Below are 17,012 nucleotides of genomic sequence, written 5' to 3'. Positions count from 1 at the left end.
GTTCTAAAGTACACTATACCCTGCTCTATTATATGTACTGAACTGTGGTATACTATACTACCCTATACTATACTATACTATACTATACTATACTATACTATTTTATAGCAAACAGTACTACTATACACAGACTTTAGCCTACTGTTCTAAAGTACACTATACCCTGCTCTATTATATGTACTGAACTGTGGTATACTATACTACCCTATACTATACTATACTATACTATACTATACTATTTTATAGCAAACAGTACTACTATACACATACATTAGCCTACTGTTCTAAAGTACACTATACCCTGCTCTATTATATGTACTGAACTGTGGTATACTATACTACCCTATACTATACTATTCTATACTATACTATACTATTTTATAGCAAACAGTACTACTATACACAGACTTTAGCCTACTGTTCTAAAGTGTAGGCTACTATACCCTGCTATATTATATGTACTGAACTGTGGTATACTATACTACCCTATACTATACTATACTATACTATACTATACTATACTATTTTATAGCAAACAGTACTACTATACACATACATTAGCCTACTGTTCTAAAGTACACTATACCCTGCTCTATTATATGTACTGAACTGTGGTATACTATACTACCCTATACTATACTATTCTATACTATACTATACTATTTTATAGCAAACAGTACTACTATACACAGACTTTAGCCTACTGTTCTAAAGTGTAGGCTACTATACCCTGCTATATTATATGTACTGAACTGTGGTATACTATACTACCCTATACTATACTATACTATACTATACTATTTTATAGCAAACAGTACTACTATACACATACATTAGCCTACTGTTCTAAAGTACACTATACCCTGCTCTATTATATGTACTGAACTGTGGTATACTATACTACCCTATACTATACTATACTATACTATACTATACTATACTATTTTATAGCAAACAGTACTACTATACACATACATTAGCCTACTGTTCTAAAGTACACTATACCCTGCTCTATTATATGTACTGAACTGTGGTATACTATACTACCCTATACTATACTATTCTATACTATACTATACTATTTTATAGCAAACAGTACTACTATACACAGACTTTAGCCTACTGTTCTAAAGTGTAGGCTACTATACCCTGCTATATTATATGTACTGAACTGTGGTATACTATACTACCCTATACTATACTATACTATACTATTTTATAGCAAACAGTACTACTATACACATACATTAGCCTACTGTTCTAAAGTACACTATACCCTGCTCTATTATATGTACTGAACTGTGGTATACTATACTACCCTATACTATACTATACTATTTTATAGCAAACAGTACTAATATACACAGACTTTAGCCTACTGTTCTAAAGTGTACTATACCTTGCTATATTATATGTACTGAACTGTGGTATACTATACTACCCTATACTATACTATACTATACTATTTTATAGCAAACAGTACTACTATACACATACATTAGCATACTGTTCTAAAGGACACTATACACTGCTATATTATATGTACTGAACTGTGGTATACTATACTACCCTCATAATGTATGTACTTGAATGTATCCTTACCTACCGTGGTTTGCCCTTGCCCTTCGTGGATGTTTTCTCCTGTCTATGTTTTTGTCTCCCTTTGTGGTTGTTTTATTTTGTTCCTGTGTCTCACAGTTTTTGTATTTGTTTATTTCATTTAAATCCTTAGCTGCACCTAGATCCAGCTCTCTCGACTTCTTCCCAGCGTTACACCTACACTACATCATACTATATAACCAACAAAACTACTATTTTACTCTATACCCTGCTATATTATACTGTGCTGATAATAAACTATACTATAAAGATCTATACTATATCCGACAAAACTGTAATATTCTATACTAATATAGAGATGTTCAGCCGTGATGTTATTTTGTAGGCCAACCCGGAAGTCTAATTCATTGTGGGTTCCTCTGGATTTTCCTATGGGCTTTATAATGGGGTTTTTGAATTTAGGTGAAAAATAAAGTCTGTGGAAAAGTTACTTGATGATACGTGGAGATTTTGTTCTACAACATAAATTACACACATTCATACCTCAAACATGAATTTTGAAGCCACCGTGTGTTTAAAAAAAAAAAATATGTTATTCAATACGGCTTCAAAATTCACATTTGAGGTATGACTGTGTGTGTAACCAGTGCTGAAGAAGTAATCCAAAGTATTTAGATTACATTACAAATTACATTTTACAGCATGTATTTTGTAATCTGCAGTGGAATTCTTCACTAGACTCTGCTATATTATGTACTGTACTACATTATATTATACTATACCTAAAAAAACGGCACTATTCTACACTAGTATTATATACTATACTGTAGCCAACAATATGGTACGATTCTACACTACACTGTTATCACAGTAAGTATTCGAGAATTGTTTATGTGGATACATAGACCACTTCCTATGACATCTACAATTGGGCAGTTGAAAAAGAATATAAAAATGAACATAAAATTTTAACATCAAAATTTTAGTTTAAAATCTAAGAATACATAAGTGAAAGTATATTTTTAATCCTCCTTTTACATTTTAGTCCTGCAGTGTGACATTATTATTTTTTAATGGGAAAAATATTCCATGTAGATTCTAAAGTAATTTTATAATGAGTAAATTGCTGTACAATGCATTACGTGTATACAAAAATTAAAAATGTTGCTGATTTAATATATCATGCCACACAGCAGGACATTGCTGTCATTGCTTGAAATGTCAACTTATAAACTGTCTATAACTTAAAAATCATGTCATTAAACAATTTAAAAAGAAAAAACTCATTGTTTATGTGATTGTTTTTATTAATAAATGATTAATATATTATTTACAAACGTGATAATGATAGTAATAATAAATAATTCATTATTTATTCATGGTACAATTGCACTTTCAATAGAGGGTCCCCCAGACTCATTTGTCTGCTCGCACAAATGATGCAAATACACTGTCCTCTTGATTCAGGAGAATCTCTGGCTTATCAAACTCTAGAATGACACCTCTCTTCATCACAATCACCAGGTCTGCATTCAGGATGGTGTGTACACGATGCTGTGGAAAAACACAATATAGTTTGAGACATCGTTTGAACTACAGTAGCTATATTGCTTAGTAACCATTAAAAGCATTGAATTGTTTGTATGCGAATGTGTACATTGGTTAGTTGTACATGATTTGTACACTGCCAAAAAAACATTTTATGAGAGTCTCGAGGACATTTAGACTTTGAATTTTAAAGTAGGACAGCAAACTAATAGTACTTACAGCTATTGTTACCACAGTCCTATCTGCAAAGGCAGTCATCACAACTTTTTGTAGAATGCTCTCCTATGTGGAAAAAAAGCATTTATCTTTGTTATATTATTTGTTCTGTCATAATTCACACGGAAGCTTTTCTTTCATTTTAAATCTGTCAAATTGACCCTGACTATTTGTTTGTTCCTTTATTAAACTCAGGCAGTGCATTCAGTGCAGCCACTGTTCATTTACTCAAGAGAGATGAAGCATTTGTGTCAGCCTCTCCACTGACGAGGAGGATTCTTGAGAATAGTGTGAAGTGAATCGAGGTCTTGGCCCCTGGGGTTTCTACTTGTCTCTCTCATGTACTTATGTCTCTTATAGTATCTCACACACACACACACACACACACACACACACACACACACACACACACACACACACACACACACACACACACACACACACACACACACACACACACACACACATGTTGTGTTTCCATGTTTTATGGGGACTTTCCATAGACATAATGGTTTTTATACTGTACAAACTTTATATTCTATCCCCTAAACCTAACCCTACCCCTAAACCTAACCCTCACAGAAAACATTCTGCATTTTTACATTTTCAAAAAACATAATTTAGTATGATTTATAAGCTGTTTTCCTCATGGGGACCGACAAAATGTCCCCACAAGGTCAAAAATTTCAGGTTTTACTATCCTTATGGGGACATTTGGTCCCCACAAAGTGATAAATACGCTCACACATACACACACACACACACGCACACACACGCACACACACACGCACGCACACACACACACACACACACACACACACGCACACACACACCGTAGCCATGTCTATGGAAGCAGTGGCCTCGTCCATAATCAGAACACTGCTCTTCCGCACAAATGCACGTGCCAGGCAGAAAAGCTGACGTTGCCCCTGGCTGAAGTTCTCTCCACCTTCAGTTATTATAGCGTCTGAAACACAGGAAGAAAGAGTACTAATCAATTAACCACAGAATCCAGCATATTCTGTCTTTTATATTGTCCACTCAAAACACTCAACTTTGTATAGCTTGTATAATGTCCTGAGGTGGTGTGCTTAAAGGAATATTCTGGGTTCAATAAAAGTGAAGCTCAACCAACAGCATTTGTGGCATAATATTGATTACCACAAAACATCGACTCGTCCTTCATTTTCTTTAAAAATGGCTAATATAAAAAAAAGAAAAAAGCTAAAATTTGGGTGACAGTAAGACACTTACAATGTAAGTGAAAGGGGTCAATCCATACACATTAAAATAATCAGGCTACTCAAGCCCTCGAGAGGGATAAAGGTGAGTTCCAGAGAGAGAGAGAGATTACGAGCAGCTGTCCATTAAGCGTTTGTCTTTTTGTTTAAGTTTGTTATTAAACAATTATTTATATTGTTAAGCCGGTTCTTGCCTCCTCCTCCTCTCATTCCGAGTGTCTCACACTGGTGCAACCCGGGAAGGAGGGGATGTGCTGTAATAGAGTCCTCACCACTACCATCCACCCCAACGGAGCAGCCGCAGCCATGTGCCGGGGGACGGAGGAGCCACGAGGGGAGGAGGGGCTCCTTGCCAACCACCTGGACGGTCGCTGCTCCTAGCCAACCACCGGTCAGGGCCGCTGCCAGGGGCGGAGGAGACTTCTTGACCCTGCCGCTAGAATGCGGCAGGGTCAAGAGGACCACTGACCATGAGCGGGGAGGGGCGGGATCCTGGCCGACCACCTGGAGCAGGAGAACCGCTGCCAGGGGAGACCCTTTCCATCCACCAAAAACACAGCAGGGCATTCTGTCCGTCAGGGGCCAGAGGACTGCCTCCGATCCACCCGGGGAGGCGAAGCTGTTGTCCACTAGAGGGTGGAGGAGTGGCCGAGGACCAAGCTACAGCCTATTTTTTTATTTTTCTCCCTCTCATCTCTCTCTCCCGCTGTCGCTCCGTGTTGGCCTTTCCCTCTAATTTTTGTTTTTGTTTTTTCCCTCCCCTTGTCACCCTACCAGGTCCAAAGAGGCGGGGATGACCTGCCGGCAGGCAGGGCTGGGAAGGCAGCCCCTGGCATGATGTACATGTGAGTAAGCGTTGTATCTAATCTCATTTCAAGGGTCAGAGAGAGGGTGGGAAATAGTCATGAAAAACGAAATTGACTTTTTTTTGGAAGAACAAACCTTGACTAACTTTTTGAGTGGACCATGGGAAAAAAATAAGATGCTAAAAATTTTAAATATACCACCTTTTACATTAAAAAGATCCAGTTTAATTTAAGTACAGAAAAGCATGTTCATTCAATCCCACCAACTTTAGTTATCGCGTCTGCAGTTAATACTGTAGATTTAACTTTTTCCCCACAAAGGAATTGCCCAAACTTTGATGCAGACTTCTGTTTTGAATTTCCAAAGTACAACCATTGTGACTGATATGAGGCCTAACAAATATAATCTAATGATGATCTTGTATTAATAAGACTACCATGTAAGACCTAACGGGATGAACTGGCCCAGTCTCGACCACCCCAGGACGTACTGGCTGTTTGTGAACGGATACGTGGATAAAACAAATGCACGACTTGTAAATATTTGCCTTTGCATTTATTAAGTAACTTGTTCAATCTAAATAGAAATTGCATATTAAACATGTCGTTATTATGTACTGTAAGTGGGCCAATAATTTAAGCAGTAAACATGCATATTGCAGGTCTGCTGGTAGTTTTCATTTTTATATACCACATTTCTCAGGTTGTCTGATAAGATCCAGTAGAATATGGCAAGTTAAAGTATCTAGCATGTTCTTCACATCTATAGTGTCCTTACCAAGTCCTCCAGGCAGGGTTTTGACCACAGGTTTGAGCTGTGCGATTTCTAATGCTTCCCACAGCATGCTGTCTGTAGCCTTCAACTCTGGATCGAGATTAAAACTGAAAAAAATTACAATATTAGATATTATAAAACATATTATTTATTCAGGGTGCCCCAAGTGTCCTGCAGTTCCAGAGTGCCTTTCATTTATAATGTAAACCTGGAGCAGTTCAGTGGGTGATGTTCCCCACAGGAGCTATTAGTTATTAATAAGCAATAAAGCATATTGCAACTCTCTCCTAATATGTCTTGTATATTGTGATGAATGAAAATTATAGACACATGCAGTATTCAGTTTAACTCCCACTAAGATATTTACCGGATGGTTCCACTGAATAAGAAGGGATCTTGCTGAATAATAGAGAAGCGAGACCTCAGCGTTTGAAGAGGCAAATTTGCTATGTCGATGCCATCAATGATTATTCGCCCTATTAAAATATGCAGACTTAAAATGAAATATTATACAAATTCTGATGGAATTAATATAAGATAATCATTAAATTGAGATTAAATGAATCCTAATGAATGTCACCTTCAAATGTGTCCACCATTCTGAAAAACGCTAGTGAGAAAGACGATTTGCCGCTTCCTGTTCTACCGCAGATCCCAACCTATAACAGATCAATACAATGTAAATGTGTTGTAATTCACAAACACAACGTTAAAAACAGTAGTCTATTTGGATAACCTTTGGATCAAGCCCAATTTCTTGAATAATACCTAATCATATTTAGTATTTAAATATGAATTAGCTGATTAATATTTATATTGCATTCTTGAAATCTTTAAGCCCTGATGGTGTTTTTAAATATTTCCTGTTTATGTGGCATACCCAGAATTAAAAACGTATAACTCTACAAAAACAACTTTTCAAATTTGAAACAATATAAATATAAATTCTGAGACTCATCACAAAAAACTTGATCCAAAAATGTACTTTTCCCCCCCTTATTTTTCAGATTTGACATTAAATATCTCTGGGTGTAAATAAGGTGGCTCTGAAAAACTGCTTTTGTTTTGTTCCCAATCATGTCACCTGTAACTGAGTAAAATTGTGTGTTGATTCAACAAAGCAATCAAAAGTTATAGCATTACAAAAATAAGTTATCCTAGTGTCCAAAAACATCTCCAAACAAATAAAACATAATAGTTGTACATAAGAACTAACTACACTAAAGACTAAAGGTTTGCATAGCATGCAGGCATGATTTTAGTAATGAGATTTCACAGAAAGAGTTTCAATCTATGACATTTGAGTAATCATTGAGTCTGTGTCATGTACTTGGCAGCCAAATATAACAGTCACCAATTACATGACTCTCTGCCCAAATATGGATGACTTTTTTCCGCCAATCTGAACCAAATCTGATTGGTTTAGCATTCTATGATGCTGCATCATTTGTAATTGTCCTCATTGTACTTATATAATTATCCTATTACCTTGTGTGTTGGCTCGTTTGTGAGATAATCGCCTCTTAAGTAATGGTATCTGATGTTTTATGTTCTGTTTATTTTTCATGCAGTTATAAGTGGCATATGAGCAATGGCTATTCACATGAAACATAAATGTCAAAGACATATACTTTACTAGGCTATTACTCGCTATGTTTTTGTCTGTGAGTAAACCAAATAGGCTGGTTGTATTCTGCTCTTTCGAGAACTTTCTAACAACATATGACACATGGCTAATTGATGAGTTTGATGTTTTTACTGATTTCAATAATATGTACTGTACAAATTATCAAAACGGAACACTTCTAATTTGTCTGCAAATTTCAAAGCAATTGTACAGTTTTGTTCATAATGCCTACATTAACCGCTAAGTAGAACTTCTAAGCTTTCAAACGATAAATATTTTGATGGTCAAGACTGTAGTTATTAATATTTTGACAATTATTTATTTTTCCTCACAGGACCATCTGAGCTTAAAAGGTTAAATATTTAATACAAATGAATTTTTAAGCAACAAAATATAAGGGCCATGCTATATTGTGAATATTGTCAAGTTGTTAGGCACAGTGTGCAGAGATATTCACAATTACAGGTGAAACTCGAAAAATTAGAATATCGTGCAAAAGTTCATTAATTTCAGTAATTCAACTTAAAAGGTGAAACTAATATATTATATAGACTCATTACAAGCAAAGTAAGATATTTCAAGCCTTTATTTGATATAATTTTGATGATTAAGGCTTACAGCTTATGAAAACCCCAAATTCAGAATCTCAGAAAATTAGAATATTACATGAAATCAATAAAAAAAAAGGATTTTAAATACAGAAATGTCGGCCCTCTGAAAAGTATAATCATGCATATGTACTCAGTACTTGGTTTGGGCCCCTTTTGCATTAATTACTGCCTCAATGCGGCGTGGCATGGATGCTATCAGCCTGTGGCACTGCTGAGGTGTTATGGAAGACCAAGATGCTTCAATAGCGGCCTTCAGCTCTTCTGCATTGTTTGGTCTCATGTCTCTCATCTTTCTCTTAGCAATGCCCCATAGATTCTCTATGGGGTTCAGGTCAAGCGAGTTTGCTGGCCAATCAAGCACAGTAATACCATGGTCATTGAACCAGGTTTTGGTACTTTTGGCAGTGTGGGCAGGTGCCAAGTCCTGCTGGAAAATGAAGTCAGCATCTCCATAAAGCTTGTCTGCTGAAGGAAGCATGAAGTGCTCTAAAATGTCCCGGTAGACGGCTGCGTTGACTCTGGACTTAATAAAGCACAGTGGACCAACACCAGCCGATGACATGGCTCCCCAAACCAACACAGACTGTGGAAACTTCACACTGGACTTAAAGCATCTTGGATTGTGTGCCTCTCCATTCTTCCTCCAGACTCTGGGACCTTGGTTTCCAAATGAGATGCAAAATTTGCTCTCATCAGAAATGAGGACTTTGGACCACTGAGCAACAGACCTGTTCTTTTTCTCTTTAGCCCAGGTAAGACGTTTGACATTTGAAGCCCATGTCCAGGACCCGTCTGTGTGTGGTGGCTCTTGATGCAGTAACTCCAGCCTCAGTCCACTCCTTGTGAAGCTCCCCCACACATTTGAATGGCCTTTTCCTGACAATCCTCTCCAGGCTACGGTCATCCCTGCTGCTTGTGCACATTTTTCTTCCACACTTTTCCCTTCCACTTAACTTTCTATTAATGTGCTTTGATACAGCACTTTGAGAACATACAACTTCTTTTGCAATTACCTTTTGAGGCTTTCCCTCCTTGTGGAGGGTGTCAATGATGGTTTTCTGCACAACTGTCAGGTCAGCAGTCTTCCCCATGATTGTGAATTCAACTGAACCAGACTGAGAGACCATTTAAAGGCTCAGGAACCCTTTGCAGGTGTTTAGCTGATTAGAGTGTGACACTTTGAGCCTACAATACTGAACCTTTTCACAATATTCTAATTTTCTGAGATTCTGAATTTGGGGTTTTCATAAGCTGTAAGCCATAATCATCAAAATTATATCAAATAAAGGCTTGAAATATCTTACTTTGCTTGTAATGAGTCTATATAATATACTAGTTTCACCTTTTAAGTTGAATTACTGAAATTAATGATCTTTTGCACGATATTCTAATTTTTCGAGTTTCACCTGTATGGTAATTCTGATGTGACATAACTGCACCATTAATATACAATCATAAAAGCATTGATAATTGTACTATAAATAATTCAAGGTAGTTTATAGTACCTTTTGTCCTGGTCTGACGTGGGCATTGACGTGTTTCAGGACTGGCTTTAGTGTGCTGTCGTACCTCACACTCAGATTCTGAATCTGAATCTCACCCCGCTGAGGCCAACCATCTGGAATCTGAGTCGAAGCTGAGAGAGACATATAACAAAGAAGATACGAGATCAGAAAAATGGATAGATTGATGGATGCAAAGAGGCAGAATCTGAGACCTACAGACAAATGCTGAGTGTACAATTAGAGTGAAAATGAGACTCAAAGTGAACTGTAGTCTAAGTCACTGTAGTCTATGTGAGTAAATGTGGCTCATATATCCTGTGTGTAGTGATACTCACAGAGCAGTCCTTCATAGTTTTCAGGCTTAGTTTTCAGAAAAGCTTTTATTCTCTTCACAGCTCCCAGCTGAACCTCCATATCAGCCAGATTCCGCACCATCCAGTTCAGGTAGTTGGACACCTGAGTGATAACGTGTACATACACAAGGCACACCCTGTTTAATGTTAACGGCCTTTATATCATGTAGTTTCATTGGATCCAGAAAACATGCTGGTTTGATCATTTATTTTTAATTCAAATAAACTTAGCATTTCTCCAAAAGTTGCTTGTTGTATATTCCAACTTTGAAAATACATAGAAATCAATGGGCTATTTGAGAAAAAATCAACGCTGCTTTATATTCTTTATTCTATAGTCTGTATTAAATATGATAAAAGGTTTCTGTTGATAGTCCACCATAAGTGTGGAGAAAGTTGGAAGTATTTGTGTGCTCTTACCATGAGGGCATAAGTGAGTCCCAGCCCCACCAGCCCAGTGGACAGATGATTGAACAGCGAGTTGGTGATGGAGGCCACAGCTGCTATCAGGACTATACAGGCCCCAATGTACTCCTGTAGAGGTGAGACAACAGCATAATGATTACAATTGTGTTCATACGAACATCCTAGCAAATACTTTGTTTATTTGTCATCTGTCTAAGGAAGCATTTTATCAGATGGAACAACCACAGAGCTTAAAAAGTGCACAAAGTATTACTTATGCTACAGTGATCATCTATCGCACTGAAACAATGTCGCACAAAGTCAAAAGTTGAAATGAGACAAAACATTTTTTAAACAGAGTATCTATAAAAGGAACAATTAATTTCTTTAGAATGCTGGACTCAAAACCCGAGCCACGAGCATGACACCTTAAAATGTCGGCGCACTTGCACTGATAACAGGGTCACCACTCTGACAGAGAAAGTTAATTGTATTAATGTATTTCTTGTAAATATGTATTAAATGGATATTTTTTCTCTTAAAGTTAATGCATTAAAAACAACTAAACGAAACTCTACATGGCGCAAGAGCGGTTCTTGAACTTGTTATCTGTTAGCCAATCGTCTTGCTCACATTTGATATGTCAAGCAAATTGGGATCACATGGTGTATTGGTCCTTTGACATGTAATCGGGTAGCCAGTGAACTCGTGTGCTCTCTCTTTGTACTAAAGTAAAGTTGTACATATAAATTGCTCAGCGTGGCAAAATAGTATTTTTTTTCTGAAACCCACCTCCACTCCAGCTCCACTCGTCTAGATCTGCTACATGGGGATTGCATGTAGCTAATTGTGCAGCAGTATGTCATACATGCTTTAAGCAGCATGCCTTGTGTTTTTCTAATTTTGCAGCAGCAGCATGTCCACATGCTAACTCAGTGTGTTTGTGAATGTTTTAACAGTAGCAAGACATACACTTAGCTACGGAGCAGATATAATCCGCTTAGGCCAAAATCCTAGCAATATGTCATACTCACATTAACATACTAAATAATTCTGAGAGTTGTCATGACTGAACTGAAATAAAGAGTCAATATTCAATAATTCAAATTTTTTGTTCACATGCTTAATCGGGGGGCATTAAAATGTTTTTATTATCTGTCAATTTAACACGTTAATTCAGTGCGATCATTTTGTAAAAATAACATGTTAAAATGTCATGTCCCCTTAATATGGAATACTCCTGCCATCGGAGCAATTCAAGCTTGAAGTACCTGTTGAAGTATCTGTTTTCTCCAAGGGGCAATAAGCGAAACTCTAGCTGTAAAGGCAATACGCATATACAGAGAACAAACCACACACCGACAGCAGACAGCACAAGATGCTGACTCATTCTTGCATTCAAACACTTGATGGAGCGCAAATCTGAACGCAGGAGACGTGTCTCGAGACTTGTGTTTCAAACTACGTATAACTTGACACAGTGATTTAAAAATGCTGTTTATGTGACGCAACCAAATTGAGATGCTCTAAAAGTGTCCATCTGATGCAGGTGTACATTTACACATCCTTAGACAATACCTTATAATAAATCTATCTCAGATAGTTTGACTAATTCAGTTGCAAAATGGATTGCTGTGAAGAGTAGGCCAATTATGGGTTTATGTTCAATAATATGGAATTAAATATTATATTGGATTTTAAAGCCATTTTTTGTATTGTCTTATCAACTCTTTGCTGATTTGGCACAACAATATAATGCATTTTATTTATCTAAACTGTTATTATTTAGAATAATGTACAGATTATTTCTGTTTCGGAAGGAAATTGGTACTTAAATTCACCAATGTGGCATTCAACTGATCACAAAGTATAGTCAGGACATACCTGATGTAAAAACAGCACCATCACTATTTGAAAAAAGTCATATTTGATTAAATCTAGTCAGGCCCCATTTCCAGCAGCCATCAATCAAACACATTATCCTTGAGTAATCATGCTAAATTGCTAATTTGGTACTAGAAAATCACTTCAGTCATTACAGTGCATCCGGAAAGTATTCACAACGCTTCACTTTTTCCACATATTGTTATGTTACAGCCTTATTCCAAAATTTATTAAATTCATTATTTTCCTCAAAATTCTAAAAACAATACCCCATAATGACGTTGTGAAAGGAGTTTGTTTGAAATCTTTGCAAATTTATTAAAAATAACGAAATAAAATCACATGTACATAAGTATTCACAGTCTTTGCTCAATACTTTGTTGAAGCACTTTGGCACCAATTACAGCCTCAAGTCTTTTTGAGTATGATGCTACAAGCTTGGCACACCCATTTTTAGGCAGTTTCTCCAATTCTTCTTTGCAGGACCTCTCAAGCTCCATCAGGTTGGATGGTGAGTGTCGGTGCACAGCCATTTTCAGATCTCTCCAGAGATGTTCAATCGGGTTCAAGTCTGGGCTCTGGCTGGGCCACTCAAGGACATTCACAGAGTTGTCCTGTAGCAACTCCTTTGTTATCTTGGCTGTGTGCTATGGGTCGTTGTCCTGTTGTAAGATGAACCTTCACCCAGTCTGAGGTCCAGAGTGCTCTGGAGCAGGTTTTCATCAAGGATGTCTCTGTACATTGTTGCATTCATCCTTCCCTCGATCCTGACTAGTCTCCCAGTTCCTGCCACTGAAAAACATTCCCACAGCATGATGCTGCCACCACCATGCTTCACTTAAGGGATGGTATTGGCCAGGTGATGAGCGGTGCCTGGTTTCCTCCAGACATGACGCTTGCCATTCAGGCCAAAGAGTTCAGTCTTTGTTTCATCAGACCAGAGAATTTTGTTTCTCATTGTCTGAGAGTCCTTCAGGTGCCTTTTGGCAAACTCCAAGCAAACTCCTTTTACTGATGAGATATGTCCGTCTGGACACTCTACCATACAGGCCTGATTGGTGGAGTGCTGCAGAGATGGTTGCTCTTCTGGAAGTTTCTCCTCTCTCTACAGAGAAACGATGGAGCTCTGTCAGAGTGACCATCGGGTTCTTGGTCACCTCCCTGACTAAGGCACTTCTCCCCCGATCTCTCAGTTTGGCCAGGCGGCCAGCTCTAGGAAGAGTCCTGGTGGCTGTCATTGCTGCACATGGAGGATTTTTTGATGAGAAGTCTTTGAAGTAATTTAATAAGTTCAGAATTTTTTTTTCAAATTGTAATAGTAATTTTTCACATTATTAATGTTCTTACTTTATATAGAGTTCAGTTGAATGCCACTTTGGTGAATAAAAGTACCAATTTCTTTCCATAAGAGCAAAATCTGAACATTATTCCAAACTTTTGGCCGCCAGTGTATATGTGTGTGTGTGTGTATATATATATATATATATATATACACACACACACACACACGTTTTGTATTTTTTTTTTATTTATAATTATTTAATCATTATTTATTTAATTATTGTTATTTGCAGGGCTTACTTCTCAGCAAATATATGTATTTGTGATTAATTGCGATTAATTAATTGGAATACAAGGTAATTAATTTTATTAATTCCAGCACTAGTTTTTATTATTGGCATAATTAAGTAAAAAAATATTGGATAATAATTTAATGCATTATTATCAATATAATGTAACATCATACATTGTTATTTATTTATGTTTTTTTTTGTGTGTGATTTTTCTCCCCAATTTGGAATGCCCAATTCCCAATGCGCTCTAATTCCTCATGGTTGCATAGTGACGCCTCAATCCAGGTGGCGGAGGATGAATCTCAGTTGCCTCCGCGTATCTTATCACGTGTCTTGTTGAGCACTTCACCGCAGAGACTTAGCACGTGTAGAGGCTTCACGCTATTCTCCACACACAACTCACCACGTGCCCCACTGAGAGCGAGAACCACATTATAGTGACCACGAGGAGGTTAACCCATGTGACTCTACCCTCCCTAGCAACCGGGCCAATTTGGTAGTTTAGGAGACCTGGCTGGAGTCATTCAGCACGCCCTGGATTCGTAACTCCTGGGATGGTAGTCAGTGTTTTCACTCACTGATCTACTCAGGCCTCCACATCATACATTATTTATTAATTACTTCACACTGACACATACAGCAGTGTTCCCACCCTTTTTGACCAATGAATTTCTATGACTGTTTCAGGCGCTTGTGATTACTTGATAGAGGTTTTTAAAAAATAATTTTGATTAAGACAGATTCGCTAATGATTCATTTAGACCAATTCATGAATCATTTTGACCGATTCATTAAAAAAAAAAAAATACTGACAAATCGGACATCAAGATGGCTTGCGAGCAAGTTTTACTCTACAAAAAAGAAATATCTAGCTCATTAAATATTTTAGAGCTTAGAAACATTAAAAATATGTATATTTAACTATAAACATTTCCATGACTTTTCCAGGTCTAAAAACACAATTTAAAAATTCCCTAATATTCCCAGGTTTTCCATGAATGTGGGAACCCTGATAAATTTAATAAGCCTAGAAATGACCTGCAATAAACTCACCATTCGAACCTCGAGCCAGCGGTTAGCCGCTGTTAGAAAGAGAGAAGCCATGTTATTGGCATCAGTGAATTCTAGAAGCCTCTGTCTGAATCTAGCCTCATACCTAAGAAAGAAGAATACCAGAAGAATCAATTAATACATTCATGTTCTTTTCCAGAGGGACTTGCAAAAAGTGCTTTAGCATTACAAATGACACAGCCATGGACAACATTTGAGGAAATAGTGTATTCAAAACCAATCTGATGTCTATAAAGGTGTTGTGCGCAGGGTTTGTCATGCACTGAAATGTTGTGCCCACCTGAATGCTCTGATGGTTGTGAGCCCCTCTACTGTCTCAGAGAAGTGTGAGAGCAGAGGAAGCTGTGTGCTGTCTTCTAGCTGTTGTAGATCCCTGAAAAAAAGGGATAGTTCACCAAAAAATTACGGTTTTTATCAGAATAATTCAGCTCTGTAGGTCCATAAAATGCAAATGAATGGTGGCCAGAACATTGAAGCAGTGTTGTAGATGGTGTTGTCCAAGACTAAGAAAATATGGTCTTGACTCGGACTCGAACAAGTGTGGACTCAGTCTTAACCCACACCTATCATATCGCTTCTGAAGACATGGATTTTACCACTGGAGTCGTATGGATTACTTTTATGCTTTCTTTATATGCTTTCTGGACCTTCAAAGTTCTGGCCACCGTTCACTTGCATTATAGAGACCCAAAGACCCAAATATCTTGGAAGGCATGAGGGTGATTATATGATGAGAGAATTATAATGTTTGGGTAAACTATCCCTTTAAATTCCAAGTTATAAAAAAAAAGCAAAGCAAATCTAGATTAAATATGGAATCCTCTTTCATTTGCAGTGGACTGAATCAGCATGTATCACATGTTGTAGGAGTTTTTTCTGATTGATTACTTGGATGCGACTCTGAAGTACTTCTGGATAAAGTAACAAGCGATGGCTAATGGTGCCAGTACGATGAGGAAAACCGGCGTGACGTATGAGATCACACCTAGAGCTGATGCACACAGTAGCGTAGAGCGACTTAAACACTCTAGAGTAGCAGGAATGTGCTGAAAAAAGAAGCAAAGAGAGAGATTCAAATTGTGCAGACCCAAAGGGTTCCCATTTAATAAAACGTCTTGCTAAATGTTGTTTCTAATAGTCACCAAAGAAGATATCTTGCCTCATACACAGAAACATTGTTTGATTGTGGTATTGTAACCTCATACCTGATCTACTGTATTGGTATCGGAGGAAAAGCGGTTTATTATGCTTCCCAATGGAGTTGTTTCAAAGAACCTAGAAAGAAAGAGGGAATTTGACCTTATTTTGTGTTATTTATCTATTTAAAATGTACAATCACTCGACCTCTTAAGGGCCAGTTCACCCAAAAATAAAAGTACTGTATCAGATGTACCTCATCGGGGCAAGTATGATATTATTGAGCAGATGGTGGTGAAGATCTTTGGCCACCCCCAGGCCTGTCCACTCCACTGCCACTGATGTGACCAGACACAGGACGATCCCCAGACAGCACAGAACGCTGAACACCAGCAGGTATGATGAGTGACTGAAACCTGCTTCCTGTGGGGAGATTACACTTCAGTTCACCAAGAAAACACAAGAAATGACAGTAAAAATCCTTAAATGAATATTTCAGGTACAATTCAACTTAGGCTATGACTCGTTTGGAAGGCTGCATGCTAGGTTGTCCTTTGAAGGCAGTAGTACACCGACTTTCCTCCTTTAAACAAGCCTAATTTAAACGAGACGGCCTTCGTAGGACGAACGGAAACGGAACGTAACATGGTTGCTATGACAACACGCCACACTTTAACAAGCGCGAGCGCTTTGAGTGAG

At 37.6% G+C, this 17,012-nt stretch overlaps 1 protein-coding gene across 1 annotated transcript in view; it reads right to left on the bottom strand.

Annotated features, from left to right (window-relative positions):
- Positions 1–2,908: 2,908 nt before the first annotated feature.
- LOC127638414 (ATP-binding cassette sub-family C member 8-like) overlaps positions 2,909–17,012 on the bottom strand; it is a 101,376-nt gene continuing 87,272 nt past the window's right edge. Inside the window, exons 27-40 of the mRNA XM_052119935.1 lie at positions 16,570–16,736; positions 16,382–16,451; positions 16,065–16,222; positions 15,457–15,549; positions 15,159–15,261; positions 10,663–10,776; positions 10,225–10,345; positions 9,890–10,020; positions 6,727–6,805; positions 6,514–6,622; positions 6,150–6,253; positions 4,158–4,291; positions 3,328–3,390; positions 2,909–3,114 (exon numbers count right to left, since the gene is read on the bottom strand). Of these exons, the coding sequence (XP_051975895.1) occupies positions 2,977–3,114; positions 3,328–3,390; positions 4,158–4,291; positions 6,150–6,253; positions 6,514–6,622; positions 6,727–6,805; positions 9,890–10,020; positions 10,225–10,345; positions 10,663–10,776; positions 15,159–15,261; positions 15,457–15,549; positions 16,065–16,222; positions 16,382–16,451; positions 16,570–16,736 (1,584 nt within the window). The 3' untranslated portion in view covers positions 2,909–2,976. The remainder of the gene's footprint in view (positions 3,115–3,327; positions 3,391–4,157; positions 4,292–6,149; positions 6,254–6,513; positions 6,623–6,726; positions 6,806–9,889; positions 10,021–10,224; positions 10,346–10,662; positions 10,777–15,158; positions 15,262–15,456; positions 15,550–16,064; positions 16,223–16,381; positions 16,452–16,569; positions 16,737–17,012) is intronic.

This window comes from Xyrauchen texanus, chromosome 46 (genome assembly GCF_025860055.1).
Source record: "Xyrauchen texanus isolate HMW12.3.18 chromosome 46, RBS_HiC_50CHRs, whole genome shotgun sequence".
NCBI lineage: Eukaryota > Metazoa > Chordata > Actinopteri > Cypriniformes > Catostomidae > Xyrauchen > Xyrauchen texanus.
The sequence above is the reverse complement of the archived record's forward strand: the minus strand, read 5'-3'. Positions and strand labels throughout refer to the sequence as shown.